This window comes from Euprymna scolopes, chromosome 44 (assembly GCF_053919585.1).
Source record: "Euprymna scolopes isolate OS-2025 chromosome 44, ASM5391958v1, whole genome shotgun sequence".
NCBI classification, from domain to species: domain Eukaryota; kingdom Metazoa; phylum Mollusca; class Cephalopoda; order Sepiida; family Sepiolidae; genus Euprymna; species Euprymna scolopes.
In genome coordinates this window covers 54,577,420-54,599,601 of record NC_136525.1, presented here as the reverse complement: position 1 = coordinate 54,599,601, position 22,182 = coordinate 54,577,420, and the positions used below count along the sequence as shown (strand labels likewise).

The following is a 22,182-nucleotide window of genomic DNA, read 5'->3' as shown; positions in this document are numbered from 1 at the left end:
TACACAGTGATCACCACTTATCAAAGCCCGGAAGCCACTCAGGGATAAGGGTTATTGCAAGTACATCACGTTAGTGAGGAGATTTTATGAAGTGTTTAATTAGGGGGGGGGGCGGTTCATTAGGAATTTGTTAACATTAGACTTGAAGACATCCAAGTTGTAGTCCGGAGGGAAGCAGGCAGACGGAACAGAGTTCCACAGGCGTGCAGTTCTAAGAAAGAAGCTTTGCTCATGAAATCCGCGTTTTGATTTAGGCACAGATATAGAGTGGGGGAAATTTTTCACAGTGGATTCAGCTAGACGGGTGTTTTTCGTGAAAGATTGGCGAGGGGGGACCAGGGATTGGAGTTCATAATATTTTATCCTTAAGCATATATATTAAGAGCTTCTGTCTAGATGTGGCAGCAGTACTCCATCCTTTGTCGTCAGTTACAAACAATAAATAAAAATCTGGGTTGGCAATATATAAAAAAATTTTTTTTTTTTTTTTTTTTATGAAGGAGTCACCACTTATCAAGGCCCAGAGGCCACCCGAGGATAAGGATTAAAGAGTGTACAGTAGTCAATGGGACAATAAAGTAATTGTTAGTTATGTAAATTTGGTAAACTGGACTACTTAAGGGGAACGGCTCAACAAGAACTTGTTTACGTTGGACTTGAAGAACGACCATATTGTAAGTGAGGGAGTATAATTATGACGTTGCAGTTACAAACAATAAATAAAATCTGGGTCAGCAATTTAAAAAAAATTTTTTTTTTTTTTTTTTTTTTTTTTTTTACAAAAGCATTTATTTCCGTTACTTTCCTGTCTCGACAAAAACTTAAAAAGTCCCTTGCCATCGTCTATCTCCGGTGTGCACTTTTCTTTCCTTTTTTTACAAAGGAGTCACATTTTGATGTGTATTTGGCGATCTCATCCTCTATTAAGTAAGAGATTGAAGAATAAAATCGCATGGCCTCCTTGCATGAAGACACGAAGTATATCGATATACAATAACAACCAAAGTAAATTTATTTACATCAAATTACAAATTAAAGATTAGTTCATAAGGAAAGATGATTAATGTGTGAGTCTTTTGTGAGAGGTCGAACGTCGGTTCAGCTGTTTACCAAAATTGAGAAGTGTTTTTATCACATCTGCATTCGTTGCGATCTCCAGCGAAAAAGAGAAAGAATGATACAAACTAGGAGTGAAGGTGGTTGTATCGCCCCCTTGTGGTCAAGAATAACATTATCAGAGTTAAGGACTTATCCTGCCTTGATAGAGTTCAAAATGGACTTTGTAGCCTCGTAGGTGATGCCCTTTTCTCTTCCCTGCAACCTCTTTCTCACGGAAGAGATGTTGCGAGTTTGTCTTTGCTTTATCGTTATTTTCATGGCAAATGCTCGACTGAGCTCCAATCTATGATCCCCTCCCCTTGCCAAACTTTCACAAGAAACACTCGTCTAGCAGAAATCACTATCAATAATTTCCCCCACTCTTTAAACCCTAAACCTAAACATATATTCCATGAACAAAGTTTCTTTCTTAGAACTGCATGCCTGTGGAACTGTCTTCCGTTTTGCCAGCTGACTACAATATGGTTGTCTTCAAGTCCAATGTAAACAAGTTCTTGATTAGCCGTTCCATATAAGTTAACAAATTTACCCAATTTCCATTACTATCCAATTGACTACTGTACACACTTTAACCCTTATCTTTGAGTGGCCTCTGGGCCTTGATAAGTGGTGAAGCCTATGTAAAAAAAAAAAATATCAACAATAAAAATCTTAATATTTTACCTGAATATATAAGTAAGCGGTTTTGAAGAATAGCGGAAGTATTGTATCAGTTTTGTGCTTCCATACCTCAATTGACAGACCTGCCGCCATTTTTGATACTTAGGGTCTCGTTTTATTCACATGTTTTTTGCTAAAATATTATTATATTTTAACACCTTTAGTCCTCAACTACCGTCATTTTGTTCAAAATGAATAAACAGAACAAGAGCATGCTGGCCCTTAGTGGCTTCCAGGCCTTTATAAGTGGTGACTACTTGTAACAAATATGATAATCACTACCGAACTATGGACAAAAGACGACTGGAAAATTTCTTTGGAAACGGTTGCATAATATTTTATCCTTAAGCATATATATATATATATAACTAAATGACTACTTTAAACACAGTTCCTGATTTCAAAAAAAGAAAAACTAAAAGGTAACTATCTCTATATATTTTTAAATCAAATTTATTATGTAAATTCAAAAAAAATATATATTTTTTCTACTCATTTCTATCTCTAACCTATACTAATTTTCTTATAAATTTTAAATCCAAACCTTTTATTTCAATTTTTCAGATTCATCTGCCTTACTTTTAATGCTAGGTTTATTTTTGGTGTCTTTTCAATTCAATAGAAATCCTCCTAAATTTGCTGATGAGGAGACCGTGCTTACCAAAAAAAACTATGTATAATTGTTCTACGTGACTTCATGTATACCACAAATAAAAAGCACGGATTTCCGAAACGATCGTACAGATAATTGACTTTGTTGTTGTTCCTTCTTATGAAACTGATTTTTAATTTAATTAAAATTTGATTTTTAAATTTAAAATTTTTTTTTAAGTTTTTAAATTATAAATCACATTACTTAATATATATATTTACACCAATATATATATATATATATATATATATATATATATATATATATATATTAAGAGCTTCTGTCTAGATGTGGCAGCAGTACTCCATCCTTTGACGTCCATGGATTTTTATATAAATAGATAATTAAATTAAATAAATGGTTCTGATTCAAATTCCATGCAAAATCCCAAGTTTGACAAAAAAATTTCCAACTTTGGCAAGGTACACCTAAAGAAGGTTGGAGGTTACGTCAACCAAAATATTGTGAAAATAACGTTGGAAATGAGAGTAGATAATACAGTGGATGTGTTATCGGCAGCTCCAGTAACTCTCGCTTCTCCTATTTTGTCATTCAGTCCTCATTCAATGAGTGATTTTTCTGACAAAGGGTGAAGAAAAAGCTGCTTAAAGGTCGGTAGTACTTGGTGACCAGTAGTCTGAGATGTCGGAAATTTTTCTGTCTCTGTCTGTCCTTGTGGCCATGTCACTAGTAAGGGTGCTGGAGGTAAACATTTTGTCTGGGCTGACGTTATCCGCCTGATAGTCAGGGTCCCGAACCTTGGATTAACCACTAAGGAGGCTGTCCTATCAGCAGACGCAAAGTACTGGGACTGCTGTATTGCCATTTGGTGAGTGGATCTGGATCATGCAGTAGTCTCTGGTGGGGCCTCTCGATGCCATACTAGTGGGTAATTGTTACGGCTTTACCTTTTCGTGTGCTACAAAAAAAAAAAAAAAATTTCCTGTCTTTTTCTCTCTTACTTTCCCTCTCTGTACTGCTCTAACCAAGTATGCCGACCTATTCCACAAATTCCAAAACCTCAACATGAAATATCTCCAGAATAAAAACTCGATTAAACCTAGAACCCCATCTTCCAACGTAGACCCCTACTACCAGGTCTCCTTCTCCAACATCAGGGGTCTACATTCCAACCTTCCAGAGGTTGAAACCCGATTACAGGAGACGAAACCGGACATATTATTTCTAACCGCCCCCTTAAGTAAACACTTCATCAAATCTCCACACTAACGTAATGTACTTGCAATAATCCTTATCCCTGTGTGGCTTCCGGGCCTTGATATGTGGTGATCACTGTGTAAAAAAAAAAAAAAAAAGAACAGTAGTTGGATTTCATATTATTATTAAAAATCTTGAGCAACATTACTGAATCCTGGGCAACACTGGTTATGTACATGCACACTTACGTTTCCATACCGTTTTTTATTTTCACAGGGACGTCAACCACTTTCCACAAGGTATATGAACAGCCGATCCTCGCATCACGTCAGCCCTCTGCAACCAAAGAAGAAATATCACTTGGAAATGAACGCTCATCCGAACTTAGCCGACTCACAAAATTATTTCTTTTACGACGATCACAAGATGTCAATAACAAATATCTTCCACCAAAAGGTAAAATAATATACGAGATGCCTTAAATAAATTTCCAGACTTTTTTCGTATGAGATTTTTTATTGATAGTACACACATGAAACTCTAGTTCCCTTCACAGTAATCACCTCTGGCTGCAATGCACTTTTAATTAAAATTTTAATTTTTTTTTTATTACATTTTCACCCCAAACAAGGCACATTGCCACTTTGATGTAGGGGGCTACTATCAGGGACATAATCTACAGGAGTACTATGTAGGGAGTTGGGCAGCAAGATGTCAGTTCATGTTAAACTTGAACTTCTGCATATCAGTACAGTTGGGGAAGCAGGAACCCGGAAGGGAATTCCAAAGTCTAGCGGTTCTGGGGAAGAAACTACTGGAGTAGAAAACTCTCTTACATCTAGGGATCTCTACTGTGAAGGGGTGTGATTTAGCTGCTTGGATATTTACGTGAAGGAGGTATGAGTGCTTGCAGTTCGTCGGAGCATTCACCGTTAAAGTACTTGTAGAACAGGCAGAGGGATGCTACATTTCGTTGATGGGACAGAGGCTGAAGCTTAGATGACAGTTCAGGACCTATCAGGTTGGCGACTCTCTTTTGAACCTTGTCTAGGAGCGAGAGACTAGTAGCAGATACACCAGCCCAAATATGACCAGTACTCCATACATGGACGAATGTTGTACCAATCAAACAATTTCTGGAAGGTTCTATAGAAGTCCCATTGTGTGAGTGTGTCAATGACCCTCGTCACAGCCTTTTTCATCGCCTCAGTTATCTTATAATAACAACCTCTACAGTTTTCCTTGAGCTTAGAGAATAACCAAAAGTCACAGGGAGCAAGGTATGGACTGTAGGGAGGGTGAGGAACTGTCTTGATGCCCATCTTGGTCAAATAGTCTGTGACAAGGATGGGGTTGTGGACTGGTGCATTCAAGCATCTTCCGCATCTTCAGTTCCTCGCAAATAATTGTGTGTACAGTTCCCACACTGACATCAAAATGTGCACTTGTTGTCTCTATAGACATACAATGGTTCTTATCCATGAAATTCTTTATTTGGCCAATCAACTCTAGAGTTCTGACTTCCTTACTCCTTCCACACCTCACATTATCCCTCACAGATTCCCTGCCTTTTTTGAATCTCTTATGCCACTTGAGCTTAGGGAATAACCAAATGTCATAGGGAGCAAGGTATGAACTACAAGGAGGGTGAAGAAAGGTCTTGATGCCCATCTTGGTCAAGTCGTCTGTGACAAGTATGGAGCATCTTTGAGACCAACTTCACGCAAATCTTCCGCATCTTCAATTCCTCACGAATAATTGTGTGTACAGTTCCCACACTGACATCAAAATGTGCAATTATTGTCTCTATAGACACACGACAGTCCTTATCCATGAAATTCTTTGATCAATCAAATCTGGTGTTCCTTCCTTCCACACCTCTCATCATTCCTCACAGACTTCCTGCCTTCCTTGAATCTCTTATACAACTCAAAAACTGATGCTCGATTCATGCAAGATGGTCCAAAAGCAGTCTGAAAGTATTCCATACGTTTCTGTGGCATTTTTTTTTCCAAGTTTAAAACTGAATTTTATTGCATATCGTTCTTCTCAAGTGTCCTCACATCCAGCTTGCATTTTTGAAATTCGCCAGTTGTGACAGCCAGGCTTTAGTAGAGTGTATTCCAATTTCTGCTGTAGCTGTTCATTTGAACCTGAAATCATAAAAATTGGTCAGTCATCTCATAAGATGTATAACAATAACTCAAAATCAATGGGAGAGTCCATATATATATATATATATATATATATATATATATATATATCCGTTATGAAGATTCCATCCATCTCATCCATAGCCTTGAGCCCCTGGGGGGGAGGAGGGCATAGGCCATCTACAACTTTTCTAGATGCTTTTGTAGCGACTGAGTTCTTTTTACGGGGTGAGAGTGCTGGCCCCACGCCCAACCTTCCCAGAAAACACATACAGCGCCTAGCCTTCCCAAATGGTCACTCATCTGGTACTGGCCAGGCTCAACGTTGCTTAACTTCGGTGATCTGGCGAGAATCGGTGTATCAACGTGATTGTGCCATACTCGTTTATGAAGACGACTTGACCAAAAATATTTTGATTTGATGATAGATGAAACCGATTGTCGTTCCATAAGTAAAACTGCTGATTTTTCTTAACTCAGAAAGATGAAGAGCTATGAAGACGGAAGTGGTACCATTAAAACGAGTGGCCTTTTATGCTCCAGAAAATATTTCTACATAGTCACCAGCATTCTCAGTGCACTTTTTCCAGGAATTCAATGATGCATCTCTGCTTTAGGCATACGTCCATCTTCAGACAATACTCATCTGGAACCATAGAGATTCAACGCCTTTATCCACTGTGCCACAGGCCCTAAAGTGGTGAGACGACGACAACAACTACAGAAGGCAGTAATTATTGATTGGTTGGTTTTGTTTTACGGCATATCAACCCCTTTCAGGTTATTTAATGCCAAATCCAGTTATTTTGAAGAAAATTTTTTTAATAGAATATATTTGTTTTTTCCAAGTCGGTTTCTATTTAACGCATAGTTGGGACCCTAACAGGTACTACCACTCCAGGTCAGAGTGGATCTGGGAGCAATAGCAATTAAAGGGTGGCTCCACACTCCCCAAAGCCCGCAAGCTGGAGCCTCACCATCAGATATAATTTAAGGTCATATCGAGGAGCAGTAATTATTGAGGATACAGTTAAGACTCAACATTCCTATACCGTCGCGGTTAATCACCTGAAGAAGGCCAAAGGATTAGTTGGCAGTAATTAGAAGGCAGTAATTATTGATTGGTTGGTTGGTTTTGTTTTACGGCATATCAACCCCTTTCAGGTCATTCTCAATGCACTTTTTCCAGGAATTCAATGATGCATCTCTGCTTCAGTGGTTCCAAAAGTAAAACCACCTTAAAATAGTCGCATTATCCTATAAACACTCCATCTCATTGAATTTATTTTCATTTTCTCTCAATAAAATCTCTTTTTTCTTTCAGTTGAAATTGTTGTGTTTTGTCGACCTTCAAGCCTCCAACTGACCCTTTACCATCAGATCCTGAACTCTCAGATGATCCGACGGTTCCTTGCCGGTCATTATGACGGCCCTTCCCACCTTATCAGTATTGCTGCCCTAAAGAAATTGTGCAACCACCCTGCCCTGCTGTATAAGTCGCTTATGTCAAATGAAAGTGACGAAGAGGAGGTACGTGATTTATTTCTGAAGACGAGATTTACCTCGAAAATTTAAAGAATATCACATTTTTCAGTTAATGTTGGGAAATAGTTAACGTACTTCTTAACTTCCGGTGTGGCTGCTACCAGAAGCGGTTACAAGGCAAATCAGTTCCTTCACTTTTATTTTATTTTTTTCTTCGGTATTTCTGTTGTAAAGCGATTTATAGAAATAAAATAGAAGAAAAGGACATTATTGAAAAATTGCACAATAAAAATTAACAAAATTATACATTAAAAATTAACAAAATTATACAATAAAAATTAACAAAATTATACATTAAAAATTAACAAAATTATACAATAAAAATTAACAAAATCATACAATAAAAATTAACAAAATTATACAATAAAAATTAACAAAATTATACAATAAAAATTAACAAAATTATACAATAAAAATTAACAAAATTATACAATAAAAATTAACAAAATTATACAGATAAAAATTAACAAAATTATACAATAAAAATTAACAAAATTATACAGATAAAAATTAAAATTATGCATTAAAAATTAACAAAATTATACTTAAAAATTTACAAAATTATACATTAAAAATTAACAAAATTATACAGATAAAAATTAACAAAATTATACAGATAAAAATTAACAAAATTATACAATAAAAATTAACAAAATTATACAGATAAAAATTAAAATTATACATTAAAAATTTACAAAATTATACATTAAAAATTAACAAAATTATACAATAAAAATTAACAAAATTATACAGATTAAAAATAACACAATTAGTCTTTATTTACATTTTTAATAAGAAAATTAAAAAAATGAGTTTTTATTTGAATTTATATATTAAATATATGTTTATGAAAGTATACAAATGAAATTATTGGAATCAAAATAGCAAATAATTTTTAGGCACGACGGGAAAAAAGTGAAGGAACTGATTTGCCATGTGACTGCTTCTGGTAGCATCCATGCTGAAAGTTAGGAAGTACATTAGCTGACTATAACCAGAATTTCTTTTAGATTTGGAAAGTTCTGGGTCTCCTTTCCATATTGGTTATATACCTTTGACTTTAAAAGTGTTTGATTTTCAAGGGAGATATATAACCTCCTACAGTTGTGCCCTTTTTTTTAATGTCATTTTAGAATATATATGATTATGGGAGTTTATTTCCAAAACCATTGAAAGAGTTTGTGACATACTTTCATTTGATAGACGTCTGACGTGAATGCGGACCCCACAATTTTATGACGCACCATTTTATTCATGTCTAAATACTCTGTTTAATGTTTTAGAATAATCTGGCAAATCCTTAATCTAAGTCAAGGTTTATCTCCCCTGTAGCCCTTCCATTGTATACAAACGAAAAACTATAAAAATAATTATTAACGTAAAACTGTTTTCGATTAAGTTTTTATGAGGAATAAATTTTGGGCACTTGTACAGTTTAATCAAGACATTAAAAAATGAAAATATCGAAAAAAAAGTTATATTGTACGTATCCGTTTTGGACTGAAGATCTCTGAAAAAAAAAAATTTAATTTAATTTGATCAAGTAGTTTTTTTTTTTACAGCGGAAAAACACGTTCTTATGAGAGCGCGTTGAAGTCAGCCATTTTGAAATTTGCTGAGCACGCCACGGGGAGAACAGACATTTGAGTCATCGTGTTGTTGGTTTTTGGAAAACACTTCTCGCCAGTGCAAGAACACTGGAATTTTTCAAAGAAAAAAATCTCTCATTGTGGTTGTAATTGTTGTCCATACTATTTACTCAAATTCGATACATTTTTTTTTTATAATGACAGATGGAGCTAAAGGGGTTAAAGATATCGTTTCAGTGCTGATCCAATATATGCATATATATTCAGCTAAAATTATTTTGAATTAATAGTTATATGCATATATATTCAGCTAAAATCTTTCACGAGAAACACCCGTCTGGCTGAAACTACTATCAATAATTTTCCCTACTCTTTATCTGTGCCTAAATCCAAACGTAGATTCCATGAGCAAAGCTTCTTTCTTAGAACTGCACGCCAGTGGAACTCTCTGCTGCTTGCCTGTTTCCCACCTGACTACAACTTGGACGTCGTCAAGTCTAACATAAACAAACTCCTGACAAACCACCCCCTTAAGTAAGACACTCTATCAAAACCCCTAATACTAATGATTACTACAATACTATCTCATTGATTACTGTACACGCAATAACCCTTATCCCTGAGTGGCCTTTGGGCCTTGATAAGTGGTGACCCCATGTAAAAAAAAAAAAAAAAAAAAAAAAAAAAAAAAACTCCATGTAAAGTGCCGACACTCCCTCCCTATCTTTAATTCTAGCTTTTCTTCCTAAAAATCGAACCTTTTGCTCGGTATCATAACAAATTGTTTTTTCGTTGTAAAACAAAAACTACTTGATGAAATTAAGTGAAATTTTTTTTCGAGGAACTTCATTCCATAACGGATACGTACAACATAACCTTTTTTTCGATATTTTCATTTTTTAATGCCTTGATTAAACTGTACAAGTACCAAATTTTGTCTGATATTTTGAATTTCCTTCATCACGTGATGTAAGCAACAAAACTTAATTATCTCCCTTGTCAACTTATTTTCTTTTTTTTTTTCTAAGCGTAATATTCTGATTTCGCTTCATTTTACAAATATCTTTTTTCATTAATAATTATTTTTGTACCTTATTGTTTTTCGTAATTTTGGGATATGTTACTATTTAAGACCTGATAATTTTGTATGCACTATTTGTTTTACTTGAAGTTTAATTTTTTTTTTTTTCGTTTTTATAATATAGAAGTTATCTCCCCTGTTTAACATAATTAGAAGTTATCTCCCCTGTTTAACATAATTAGAAGTTATCTCCCCTGTTTAACATAATTAGAAGTTATCTCCCCTGTTTAACATAATTAGAAGTTATCTCCCCTGTTTAACATAATTAGAAGTTATCTCCCCTGTTTAACATACTGAATTGGTTGCGCATATCTTCCACATTAAAACATACGATAAATTCTATTTTTTACTTGAAATTATTTTTCTACTGGATCTTTTTTTTCTGAAATTTTTGTAAACCTTTGTCACTTTAGGTTTGGCGATGGGCGCAATGGCAAAGACATAAGATTTTTTTTTTTTTTTTTTTTTTTTCACGTTCTTTTCCTCCTTCACGGTATGAATTAGAGCCGGCCTACTTACTATCACCTTTCTTTTGTTTGCTCAACCCACACCTCCAAACACCCGAGCAACGCCGGGCACCCAGGCTAGTCTATTATATAAATCTCACTTGTCTGTTTAAATGTATGTTTGTATGTATGCCTAAAACTTTCGACAAAGGCGACGGATTTTCACGAGATCAGTATCATTTTGAAGCTCGACTCTTCAGACGACAATTATCGAAAAATTGGCCAAAAACATTAATTCCTTCACCCTCAACTGGGCACTTTTCTACAGGGAGGGGTTGCAATGGCAAAGACATCACTTTTTTTTTTTCTTTTTTCACATTCTTTTCCTCCTTCACGGTATGAATTAGAGCCGGCCTACTTACTATCACCTTTCTTTTGTTTGCTCAACCCACACCTCCAAACACCCGAGCAACGCCGGGCACCCAGGCTAGTCTATTATATAAATCTCACTTGTCTGTTTAAATGTATGTTTGTATGTATGCCTAAAACTTTCGACAAAGGCGACGGATTTTCACGAGATCAGTATCATTTTGAAGCTCGACCCTTCAGACGACAATTATCGAAAAATTGGCCAAAAACATTAATTCCTTTACCCTCAACTGGGCACTTTTCTACAGGGAGGGGTCGCTTTTTTTGCCAATATTTTCGAATGTCATTCTTTTTCTTTGATTGACTAGCCTTAATTTAAACCTTCGTCACTTCCTGTTTAGTGATGGACACAACAGCAAGATGTCACATTTTTTTTTCACATTCTTTTGTTCATTCGTGGTACAGGTTCGAGCCTACCTGCCTACTACCACTTTTTTTTTTTTTTTTGCTCAACATGCACCTCCAAACACTCAGGCAACGCCAGACAACTACGTTAGTTTATACTAAATTCAACATGACACCCAAGTACGTAATAATGTTTTCACCTGAAATGCGTTGGTTTAAAAGATCAAAAATTTACACAAGCACCTAAGTAAACTCTTCGCATGCTTACTGCTATCTGCCTCCATTTTTTTTTGGGGGGGGGGGGTACAATTTTGAAAATCGTTTTTTATAAATTGTTTTTTTAATTTCAGGAAGAAAGTCTTTATCATGGACAAGTGTTTTACCCACAAGGTTATAACATTTCCGACAATCTGTTACAAGACGGGGGAAAATTCAATGTGTTGGCATCCTTACTCAAACAGATCTACACAGCCACCCCGAGGGATAAAGTTGTCCTTGTGGCAAATTACACAAAGGTTTGATATTTTTATTCCAATCTTTTTTTTTTTTGTTTTTTTGGTGCTTCTCCAGAATTTAACCTAATTAAAAAAAAAGTATGATGAATTAAGATGTTTTTTTTTTGTTCCACCATGTTTAATAAATAAGAGGGAGGCAACTCAATTTGAACTACCGAGATCAAAATTAGCCTTGTAATGTCTATGATTTTACTGTTATAATTGCTAAAAATCATCAAAAAAAATTATTTTCTTAGTTAAAAAAAGTACTTGATTAATTTAGGTGATTTTTGGGATATAACATTTTCATTCTGAACCCACGTTTTTTATTTTTTATTTTTCACATATTTTGATGCTACTACAAGAGGCCAAAAAATCTGACATATCTTCTTTGTTTGATATTTTTATTCTGATCATTTTTTTTTTTTTTTGTTTTTTGGGTGCTTCTCCAGAAGTTAACCTAATTAAAAAAAAAAAAAAAAGTATGACGAATTAAGATGTTTTTTTTTTTTTGTTCCACCATCTATATGTATAAAAGTGAAAAAATGTGTGTGTGTATGTATGTTCGGTTTTTGTGTATGTCCGCTAAATGTTTTTTTCTGGGGGAGGTTTTCGGGGGGGGGCGCTCAGTCTTAAAAACTTTTTTATATGCTGTCTAAATTATAATATCTACAAGTTAACAACGGGGGTCGCCTGTCTATTTAATTTGCCCGACTTTGAAAAGTTAAATATTCCACATTTTCGGATCGCCGCGTGTTGCTTTCATTTTTCGGTATAAAAAAAGCGAAACTCGATTCGAATCCCTGGCCCATGGCCAGTGGTCTCCAGAAAGCGATACAACGTTTGGTCAATGTCGGCTTATCGTCATAAACAAACAAACCGGGTTATTGACCTCATTAAAAACTGTCCCGCAGAAAATGTTAACTGCTGAATAGCTATTGCTTACGTCGTCGTAACGCTCGCAAAAAATGTTAACTCTACGACTTCCACTTGACATCATTAAGTGTGGGCACCTGTCAATTCTCTTCTTACTTAAATAAATTTGAACGTCTTTCAGCTTGCTGGCCGAGCGGTTAACGTGTCATGTTTTTTTCACATTTTATTTTCCAACTTCGATCCTACCTACTTACTCCCCCCCCCCCCGTGTTTCTTTTTGATTTAAGAGCACACACACACACACACACCTCGAAACACCCGGGCAACGGCGGGTATGCCTGCTAGTGTTTAATAAATAAGAGGGAGGCAACTCAATTCGGACTACCGAGATCAAAATTAGCCTTGTAATGTCTATGATTTTATTGTTATAATCGCTAAAAATCATCAAAAAAATTATTTTCTTAATTAAAAAAAAAAGTACTTGATTAATTTAGGTGATTTTTGGGATATAACATTTTCGTTCTGTGATGGGTATCTACATTATAAAGATTTTTCTGTATTTTTTTAATTAGGTTTAATTCTGGATAAGAACCCACGTTTTGTTTTTTTAGTTTTTTTTTAATCTTTTTCACATATTTTGATGATACTACAAGAGGCCAAAAGATCTGACATATCTTCTTCCTGATGAGGCTGTCTGAAGATACTGGCTTCCTGACTTAAAATCTCCCTCAAGACCTACTATTCACTCTGTACTTAAATGCACCAAACATTGATGTTATTGTTTCGTTTCCTTTTCGAAAACTCAATCATGTTCTGCAAAGTCAAAAACAATTTTTCCTTTACAAAACAACCAAACCAAACACCATGAATAAATATTTGAAGATATAACCCCCCCCCCCAAAAAAAAAAAACACACACACACACATCTTCAAACACCCGGACAACGCTAGTAAAATATAAAAAAAATAAGTTTTTATTTTATTTATAAGAAACGCTTATGAAATTATAAAAATAAATTTTTTTTTTTATTTTAAAAATAAGTTTTAACATCGTCAGTGACCACGGCTCTCCAAATTGTAGAGCCATGGTTATCTCGGGAAGACAAGTTGCTTTCCGTCTTGATTCGGGAGGTGTATCCTCTCCCACCCGTGAGTTAAACGCGTCCCCATATACCAACCTGAAAATTTCTACAACTCAGCGCCTAGCCTTTCCAAATGGTTAGCCATCCAGTTACGGGTCAGACTCATCATTGCTTAACTGCGGTGATCTGGCGAGAACCAGTGTGTCAACGTAATTGTGCCGTATTGGGTGAATAAGAATTTTAAAAACAAGATTGAGTTTGTTGGCTGTTTGGATTTTTTTATTTCCCCACGCGAAATCTATGTAGTCAGATAAAATACAGAATTATTGGAAATTTTTTTTTTTTTACATAGGCATCACCACTTATCAAGGCCAAGAGGCCACTCGAGGATAAGGGTTTAAAAGTGTACTTATGTTATACTATTTTTACATATTATTATAGTAAATCCTCCTGAATCAAATTCAGACAAAAAAATCAGTTAATTTGTTCCAAAACCTTTTAAAGAAATATTTATGTTTTATCCATCGAGACAAAAATGGTGTTGAATAGTGTTGTTCTTGGAAAATTTTAAATCTTGAAATAATATCAATCTCCTTTTCATATGATAAAATTTAGGCAACTATCTTTCTGGTAAAAACAGTTGCTCAAAAATAATGGATTTTAATAGATTTTAATTCGTTCCTAAAAAAAAAAAAGCAACAATTTAAGTTTTCTTTCATTTTTTTGTCGTGCCTGATGCATATAATAATGAATCTTATATGAATAATGTAGGGTATAATCACGTTGACACACCAGTTCCCACTGGATCACTGAAGTTAAGCAACGTTGAACCTGGTCAGTACTAAATGGGTGACCATTTGGGACTTTCAGGTGCTATATGTGCTCTCCGCTTATCTCTGCATTGTTTCCAGTCGTCCTGGTATTCTCCTTGCCACTGGCGGCCCTGTCGGTGGGGCATTAGAATATGCCGACTGCCCCCCTGCAATGGGGGTCCTGGATATGACCTTAAACTATATCCAGTGGTGAGGCCCCAGCTTGTAGGTTTTGGGGAGTGTGGAGCCACCCTTTAATTGCCATTGCTCCCAGGTCCACTCTGACCCGGAGTGGTAGTACCTGTTAGGGTCCCAACTATGGGTTAAATAGAAACCGACGTGAAAACAACAAATATATTCTATTAAAAAAATTTTTCTTCAAAATCTTTGGATTCGGCATTAAATAACCCGAAAAGGGTTGATATGCCGTAAAACAAAAACAACCAACCAACCTTGCCATTGGACTCAAACAGTGCCGATTCAGGAGAGGTGTGGTTGGAGATTGCGCTACCCTTGCCTCACAATTACACACGCTACTGCCCCTAAGTGGTATCCTTTGTCTTTCAAGACTGAAGGGAAGCATGGGGATATGAATAAAGTTGCTTTTTTTTTTTGTTCAAAATTCTCATGCCAATTCCCAGTTTCGGCCAAATGATCACTTGCCTGACCCCTATATATAATACATCCTGTTTATGACTTGTTAATTTCTCAAGCTGATTAATTTTCAAGCAAATAAACAGAAGTTGATGTAACAATCAGTAACCGACAGAAAGATCCAATCTCTTACTAAACACAATTCAAAACCACGATCAATTATAGAATCAATGAAAAACTCTTTTAAATATTTTTTATTCTTTTGTTTGTTTTTTTTTCTTGTAGACGTTAGATTTACTTGCTGAGTTTTGTAGTAATGAAGGTTATAACTGCTGCCGAATGGATGGACAGACGCCCACCAATACTAGAATGAACATTGTACGACAATTTAATATGCCCGGATCAAATCACTGTAAGAAAAATTTGCTTTTCTTTATCTGCTTTTTTTTTCCATCTTTTTTCTTCATCTTTTTTCTTCCATAAGGTTTTTTTTTTCTTTTACATCTCCTTTTTTCATCTTTTTTTTTCCTTAATCATCTGTTTTCTACATTATTATTTTTTTCTTTACTTTTTTCTTCAATTTTTTTATCTGTTTTTTTTTTTTCTCTATTTTTTTCTCCATTTATTTAAATTTTTTTCTTCATTTTTTCCTTCATTTTTTTTTTCTTCATTTTTTTTTTAGATGAGGATTGATTATTCGTATTATTTGGACTACTGTTCTTATCTTTATTTTTATTTTCATAATATTTTCTGATTTTGACAAAAAAAAAAATGTATTTTATGAGTTTGAGAATGTTCTTAGATAAGATGCCTCCGATAAGATTCCGATTTTGCTAAAAGTTAACACTCATCATCACATGTGCATTTAAGAAGTTTTATCATCACACAGACAGAACGGCCCGACATATAAAATCAACAGTAAGTTCCTTGATAAGGCAATGACACTTTCAAAACGAATATTTCTGTTTAGGGCAAAATACTTGATTTTTTGCATTTCAAACTTTAATCAAAGCCATCATGTAAAACTAATTTCATAAAATCAACAGTATTGGGTTCCCAACTAGAGCAGGAAATCAATTGATTTGATTGAAAAATGGGCGATTTCACAAACTCAAAAAAATAAAATTTTTGTTACTTTTTTAAATTGTAATTTTATTTGGAGAGTGAATTATTATGTTGCAATACTTGACCACACAATAACAATTACTATTGTCCCATTGACTATTGTACCCTTATCCTCAAGTGGCCTCTGGGCCTTGATAAGTGGTGACTCCTATGTATATATAAAAACAAAGATTCCGGAGTTCGATAAGATATAGTTACAATGACTGAATCATGAAAATAACACTCAAATAGTTTAAAGAATTCAAATTAGAAGCTTTTTTTTTTTTTTAAAGAATTCAAATTAGAGCCTTTTTTTTTTTTAAGAATTCAAATTAGAGCCTTTTTTTTTTAAGAATTCAAATTAGAGCCTTTTTTTTTAAGAATTCAAATTAGAGCCTTTTTTTTTTTTAAGAATTCAAATTAGTGCCCTTTTTTTTTTTTAAAGAATTCAAATTAGAGCCTTTTTTTAAAGAATTTAAATTAGAGCTTTTTTTAATTCAAATTAGAACTTTTTTTTTAAAGAATTTAAATTAGAATCTTTTTTTTTTAAGAATTCAAATTAGAATCTTTTTTTTTTAAATAATTAAAATTAGAATCTTTTTTCTTTTTTTTTTTCAAATTAGAATCTTTTTTTTTTCAAAGAATTCAAATTAGAATCTTTTTTTTTTCTTCCTTATCTATTTTCTTAATTTTTTTCATTTTTCTTCATCTTTTTACTTAATTTTTATTGTCTTCAGCTTTCTTCATATTTTTCTCATCTTATCATCTTTTCCTCATCTTTTTTCCATTTTTTCTTCTTGATCTTTGTCTTCATTGTTTTTTGTTTATCGTTTCCCTTTTTTTTCATCTTTGTTCCTTTTCTTTTTTCATCTTTTTTCCTTTTCTTTTTTTCATTATTTTTCTTTTCTTTTTTTCATCTTTTTTCCTTTTTTCATCTTTTTTCCTTTTTTTTTTCATTTTTCTCCTTTTTTCATCTTTTTCCTTTTTTTCATCTTTTTCCTTTTTTTCATCTTTCTCCTTTTTTCATCTTTTTCCTTTTTTTCATCTTTCTCCTTTTTTTTCATCTTTCTCCTTTTTTCATCTTTCTCCTTTTTTCATCTTTCTCCTTTTTTCATCTTTTTCCTTTTTTTCATCTTTCTCCTTTTTTTTCATCTTTCTCCTTTTTTCATCTTTTTCTTAAAATTATTATTATTCATTATCTTTTTTTTTTTTTTCTTTTCAGTTATATTTTTGCTGAGTTCAAAAGCTGGCGGTGTTGGTCTTAATCTGGTTGGAGCCTCGCGTTTAATCCTATACGATATTGATTGGAATCCAGCAAATGATTTGCAGGTAAATATATTTTCACCAACACCACCATCATCATCATCATCATCATCAGTTGAACGTCTGTTTTACATACGGGCATGTGTTGGACAGCTTTAAGAAATGGACTTTCAAACTAACTTATTTCTAACCAAGTTTTTATTGAAATGCTCTTTTTTTTCAAATCCATATTAAATTCTTCCATGTTTCTTTGGCCTACCCTCATCACTGTTCAGCTCTTCATCATCCCTCAAACTCCCTGCCTTTGTTCAGCATCTATCAACTTGTGATACCACGTGCTGCCTCTCTCGCTCGGCCGCAGATGTTGACCTCCCCCCCCCCCAATATTGTTTCCATAGTTTTCATCTCGTTTATATGCTTTGTTAGCGAAAGTGAGTAATAAAGGAAACCAGAATACTTCCCCACCCCCCACACCCACACCCACACACCCACCTACAAAACAGTAAAGTTTAAAAAATAGAAAACAAAAACTGCATAAATCTGTATAGACAGTTGTATTGGTGAATAATGAAAAAATGTTAGGTTTGTTTGCTTTCCTAACTAACACAGCCATTAGAAATTTGAAACGCAAATAGCACCAAGCCTATTTTTTTTTTTTTTTTTTGTAATAAATCCGGGTCCATTCCGTTCTTTGTTTTTTTTTTGTTTTTTTTTGTTTTGTTTTGACATTATGAATGTATATTTTTTTTTTAGATGAGGATTTATAATTATTTTTTGTATTATTTGTTGGATTATTATTCTCATCTTGGTTGTTTATATTTGTTTTTTTATTGAGATGACAAGTTTAGAAAGTATCTACAAAATGAACACGTGAAAGAAATATTTTTATACTTTAATGTTTTTAAATAATTTGTTTTTACAAAGTGCCTTAAATAAGTGTTAAGATTTTATCCGTATGGGCACTTATATTGATAATACACACATGAAACTCTCGTCAACTTCGAAGTGATCTCCTCCAGCTGCAATACACTTGGTTTATCATTCCAACAACTTCTGGAAGGCCCCATGGAAGTCCTCTTCTGTCAGCATGTCAATGACCCTCGTCACAGCCTCTTTCATCTCCTCAATTGTCTCATAACGACAGCCTCTAAGGTTTTCCTTGAACTTAAGGAATAACCAAAAGTCACAAGGAGCAAGGTTTGGATTATAGGGAGGATGAGGAACTGTCTTGATGCCCATCTTGGTCAAATAATCTTTGACAAGGATGAAGTTGTGGACTAGTGCATTTGCACAAATCTTTTGCATCTTCAGTTCTTCATGAATATTGCGTGTACAGTTCCCACACTGACATCAAACTATGCACTTATTGTCTAAATAGACACACGACGATCCTTATCCATGAAAATTTATTTGGTCATAAAATTCTTTATTTGGCCAATCAACTCTGCTGTTCTGACTTCCTTACTTCTACCAGAACTCTCATCATCCCTCAAACTCCCTGCCTTTTTTGACTCTCTTATGCCACTCAAAAACTGAAACTTAATTCATGCAAGATAGTTCAAAAGCAGTCTGAAGCATTCCAGGCAGGAAGTCTGTGAGGGATGAGTAAGGAAATCAGAACACCAGAGTTGATTGGCCAAATAAAGAATTTCATGGATAGAGACTGTCAACTGTCTATAGAGGCAATACATGAGAACTATGCACACAATTATTTGTGAGGAACTGAAGATGTGGAAGATCTGCGCAAAGTTTTCCCAGGGGTGCTCAGAGAAGATCGGAAAGAAAAATGTCATCATGGGCGTCCAAACAGTTCCTCGCCCTCCCTATAATCTAGACCTTGCTCCCTGTGACATTTGGTTATTACCTAAGCTCAAGGAAAACCTTAGAGGCTGTCGTTTTGAGACACTTGAGGAGATGAAAGAGGCTAAAGCTTTCTAGAAGTTGTTGGAACTATACAAGTGCATTGCAGCTGGAGAAGATTACTTCAAAGGGGACTATAGTTTCAGGTGTGTACTTTGACCCATACAAAAAAAAGTCTGGAAACTTATTGAAGGCACCTTGTAAGTAGGTAATAATGTTTTCACCTGAAATGCATTAGTTCAAAAGATAACCAATCTACACAAGCAGCAAATGTTATTTAAAGATTTATTGATGAATTGCTTTTGTATTACAGGCGATGGCTCGTATTTGGAGAGACGGACAGAAAAAGAAAGTCCATCTTTACCGATTATTGACAACGGTGAGTACAGAATTTTCGTTTAAGCATAAATGAAATTTGAAAGGCGTTGTATTTGAAGGCTATATCAATGTGGTTCGTGGGAGACACTGTTCACATATAAAAGAATAATGAGAATATTAAAAGAAATTTTCAATAATTTTCTATTATATTACGTTTATTTGCAAACATAATGTTTCGTACAAGATGGTATGTGGTGATGTTCCTAATTTTCAAGAGTAGTAGCTCTTCTTCAGGAGAGAAAATAAAAAGAAATATGTACAACTGTTTGACATTGATCCATAGCCCTTGACCCCCTGGAGGGGCATAGGTCGTCTACAACTTTTTGTAGATGTTTTTGTAGCGAGGAGTTCTTTATACAGGGTGAGAGTACTGGCCCGACGCCCAACCTTCCCAGAAGTTACATACAGCGCCTAGCCTTCCCAAATGGTCACCCATCTGGTACTGGCCAGGTTCAACGTTGCTTAACTTCGGTGATCTGGCGAGAACCAGTGTGTCAACGTGATTGTGCCATACAACTGTTTGACATGGCTTAATTTTAATGCATATAAATGATTCATTTTTTGCGTGTTACACTTAAAGTGTGTGCTTTGGAGTGTTAATGACTGCCGTATTAGTGCGGTGTTAATATCCGTCACATATTGTCATTATTCTTTATTCATTATGCTAACTCGTTTCCATGGTGTTTCCCACAAACTCCATTGTTATAGCCTTCAAACACAACTCCATTCACGCTATGCACAGTGTGTCAAGCAAACTAATTACAACATTAATTTCCCTCCTGAAGAAGAGAATCTACTCTCGAAAATTAGGGACATCAACACCTACCATTATGTTGGTAAATAAACGAAATATAATTGAAAATTATTAAAAATTTCTTTTAATATTGTTATTATTCTTTTATATGCTAACTCATGTCTATGATGTTTCTCACGAACAGCGTTGATATAGCCTTCATCTTGAGTGATATTTGCAGAACTGCACAACATTTCGATTGATGTAAATTCCAACCTTTTTTTTTATATATATATATATATATATATATATATATATATATATGTATATAAAGGAGTCACCACTTATCAAGGCCCGGAGACCATTTGAGGATAATGAGTGTACAGTAGTCAATGGTCAATGAAAAAAAAAAACCTGATAAACTATTATGAAGTGAAAAATAAAAATAGTGACGTCATTTTGATCTGTTGTGATTTTTTTTTTTTTTAGAATGTAATTCGAAATATCAGAATGTGAATGATGGAATATTAATCCAATCTGATATGACATTGGATTTTTTTATATTTAATTAAATGAATTGTTAATATTTCTGTTATTTATTTTTACTGAATCGAGCAATAAAAAGGTTTTATTGAAGCATATTATTTGAATTGTTCGGACTACTGTTCCTGTCTTGAGTGTTATGTTTGTAACATTTTGGTTGATGTAACCTCCAACTTTCTTCAGGTGAATCTTGTCAAATTTGGGGATGTTTCTGTTGAACGGAACCCTGGTGTGCGGAGATGGTGGACACTGCCCAGAAGAAACGGCCCCACTACATGGGTTCAACAAAAATGGTTACTCGTCGAGCGATTCCTTTGAAATTGCTTGAAAAACACAAACTATTACAAACAAATATATTTATCAGAGGAGTCAAGCCTGAAATAACAGACAAGCAAATTAGGGATGTTTTCAGTTGATTTTCAGAAATTCCAACGGATTTTAAACAGGAAAAACGGGTTGCACGAGAGGTTTCTGCTTCATTACCTATGACAATTACGATTCTGTCGACCAGTGTGTTTTGAGGGAAAAAATTTATTTGTTTTTTTCTTCTTCTTTCTTGCCATGTTGTAAAGTTTGAGAAAGAAAAGTCAGTTTGTAAAGATCCGCGCGTTTTCTCTCAGCGGTTGTATTTTGAAATGTTGTTAATCTCGCATAGCCAACACACCGTTCTGATATTTCAAAATACAACCGCTGAGAGAAAACGCGCGGATCTTTACTGACTGACTTTTCTTTCTCAAACTTTACAACATGGCAAGAAAGAAAAAGAAAGAAAGAAAGAAAAAAGTGAACAAAATACTGAGGATGGAGTTTGATTCCGAAATATATTTAAATTATAAATTTCAAACAAGTAAAATATTTGTTTATTTTCGTAAAATTGCGTTGTGATTTGGTTTTCAAGCGCGCCTGGTGCGTACTTTATTAGCTTTTTTTGATATTCATAAAAAAAAACTCTGATTCGGTGAGTTTTTCTTTATAAATCGTTGTTGTTTTTTTTCTCACATTCACCCCAAACAAGGCATATTGCCACTTGGATGTAAGGGGCTACTATTTGGGACCATGCCTAGGAAAGATTAACAAGATGTTGGTTTACGTTACATTTAAACTTCTGCATATCAGTATAGCCAGGGAAGCAGGTAGCAGGAAGGGAATTCAAAAGTCTAGCTGTTTGAGGGAAGAAACTATTCAAATAGAAAATTTTCTGGCATTTAGGGACAACAACAGTGAAGGGGGGGGATTTTATTTCTAAGTGGGTGTGTTTTATGTGTAT

The 22,182-nt window shown here is 34.4% G+C and overlaps 1 protein-coding gene across 2 annotated transcripts in view; it reads left to right on the top strand.

Moving 5' to 3' along the window:
- The window catches only part of LOC145268846 (DNA repair and recombination protein RAD54B-like), a 169,501-nt gene that overhangs the window by 138,294 nt on the left and 9,025 nt on the right, over positions 1 to 22,182 (top strand). For both annotated transcript variants that reach the window (XM_080124518.1, XM_080124520.1), the window contains exons 18-23: positions 3,866 to 4,045; positions 7,067 to 7,272; positions 11,528 to 11,692; positions 15,320 to 15,446; positions 17,361 to 17,467; positions 19,575 to 19,640. In XM_080124518.1, the coding sequence (XP_079980644.1) occupies positions 3,866 to 4,045; positions 7,067 to 7,272; positions 11,528 to 11,692; positions 15,320 to 15,446; positions 17,361 to 17,467; positions 19,575 to 19,640 (851 nt within the window). The remainder of the gene's footprint in view (positions 1 to 3,865; positions 4,046 to 7,066; positions 7,273 to 11,527; positions 11,693 to 15,319; positions 15,447 to 17,360; positions 17,468 to 19,574; positions 19,641 to 22,182) is intronic.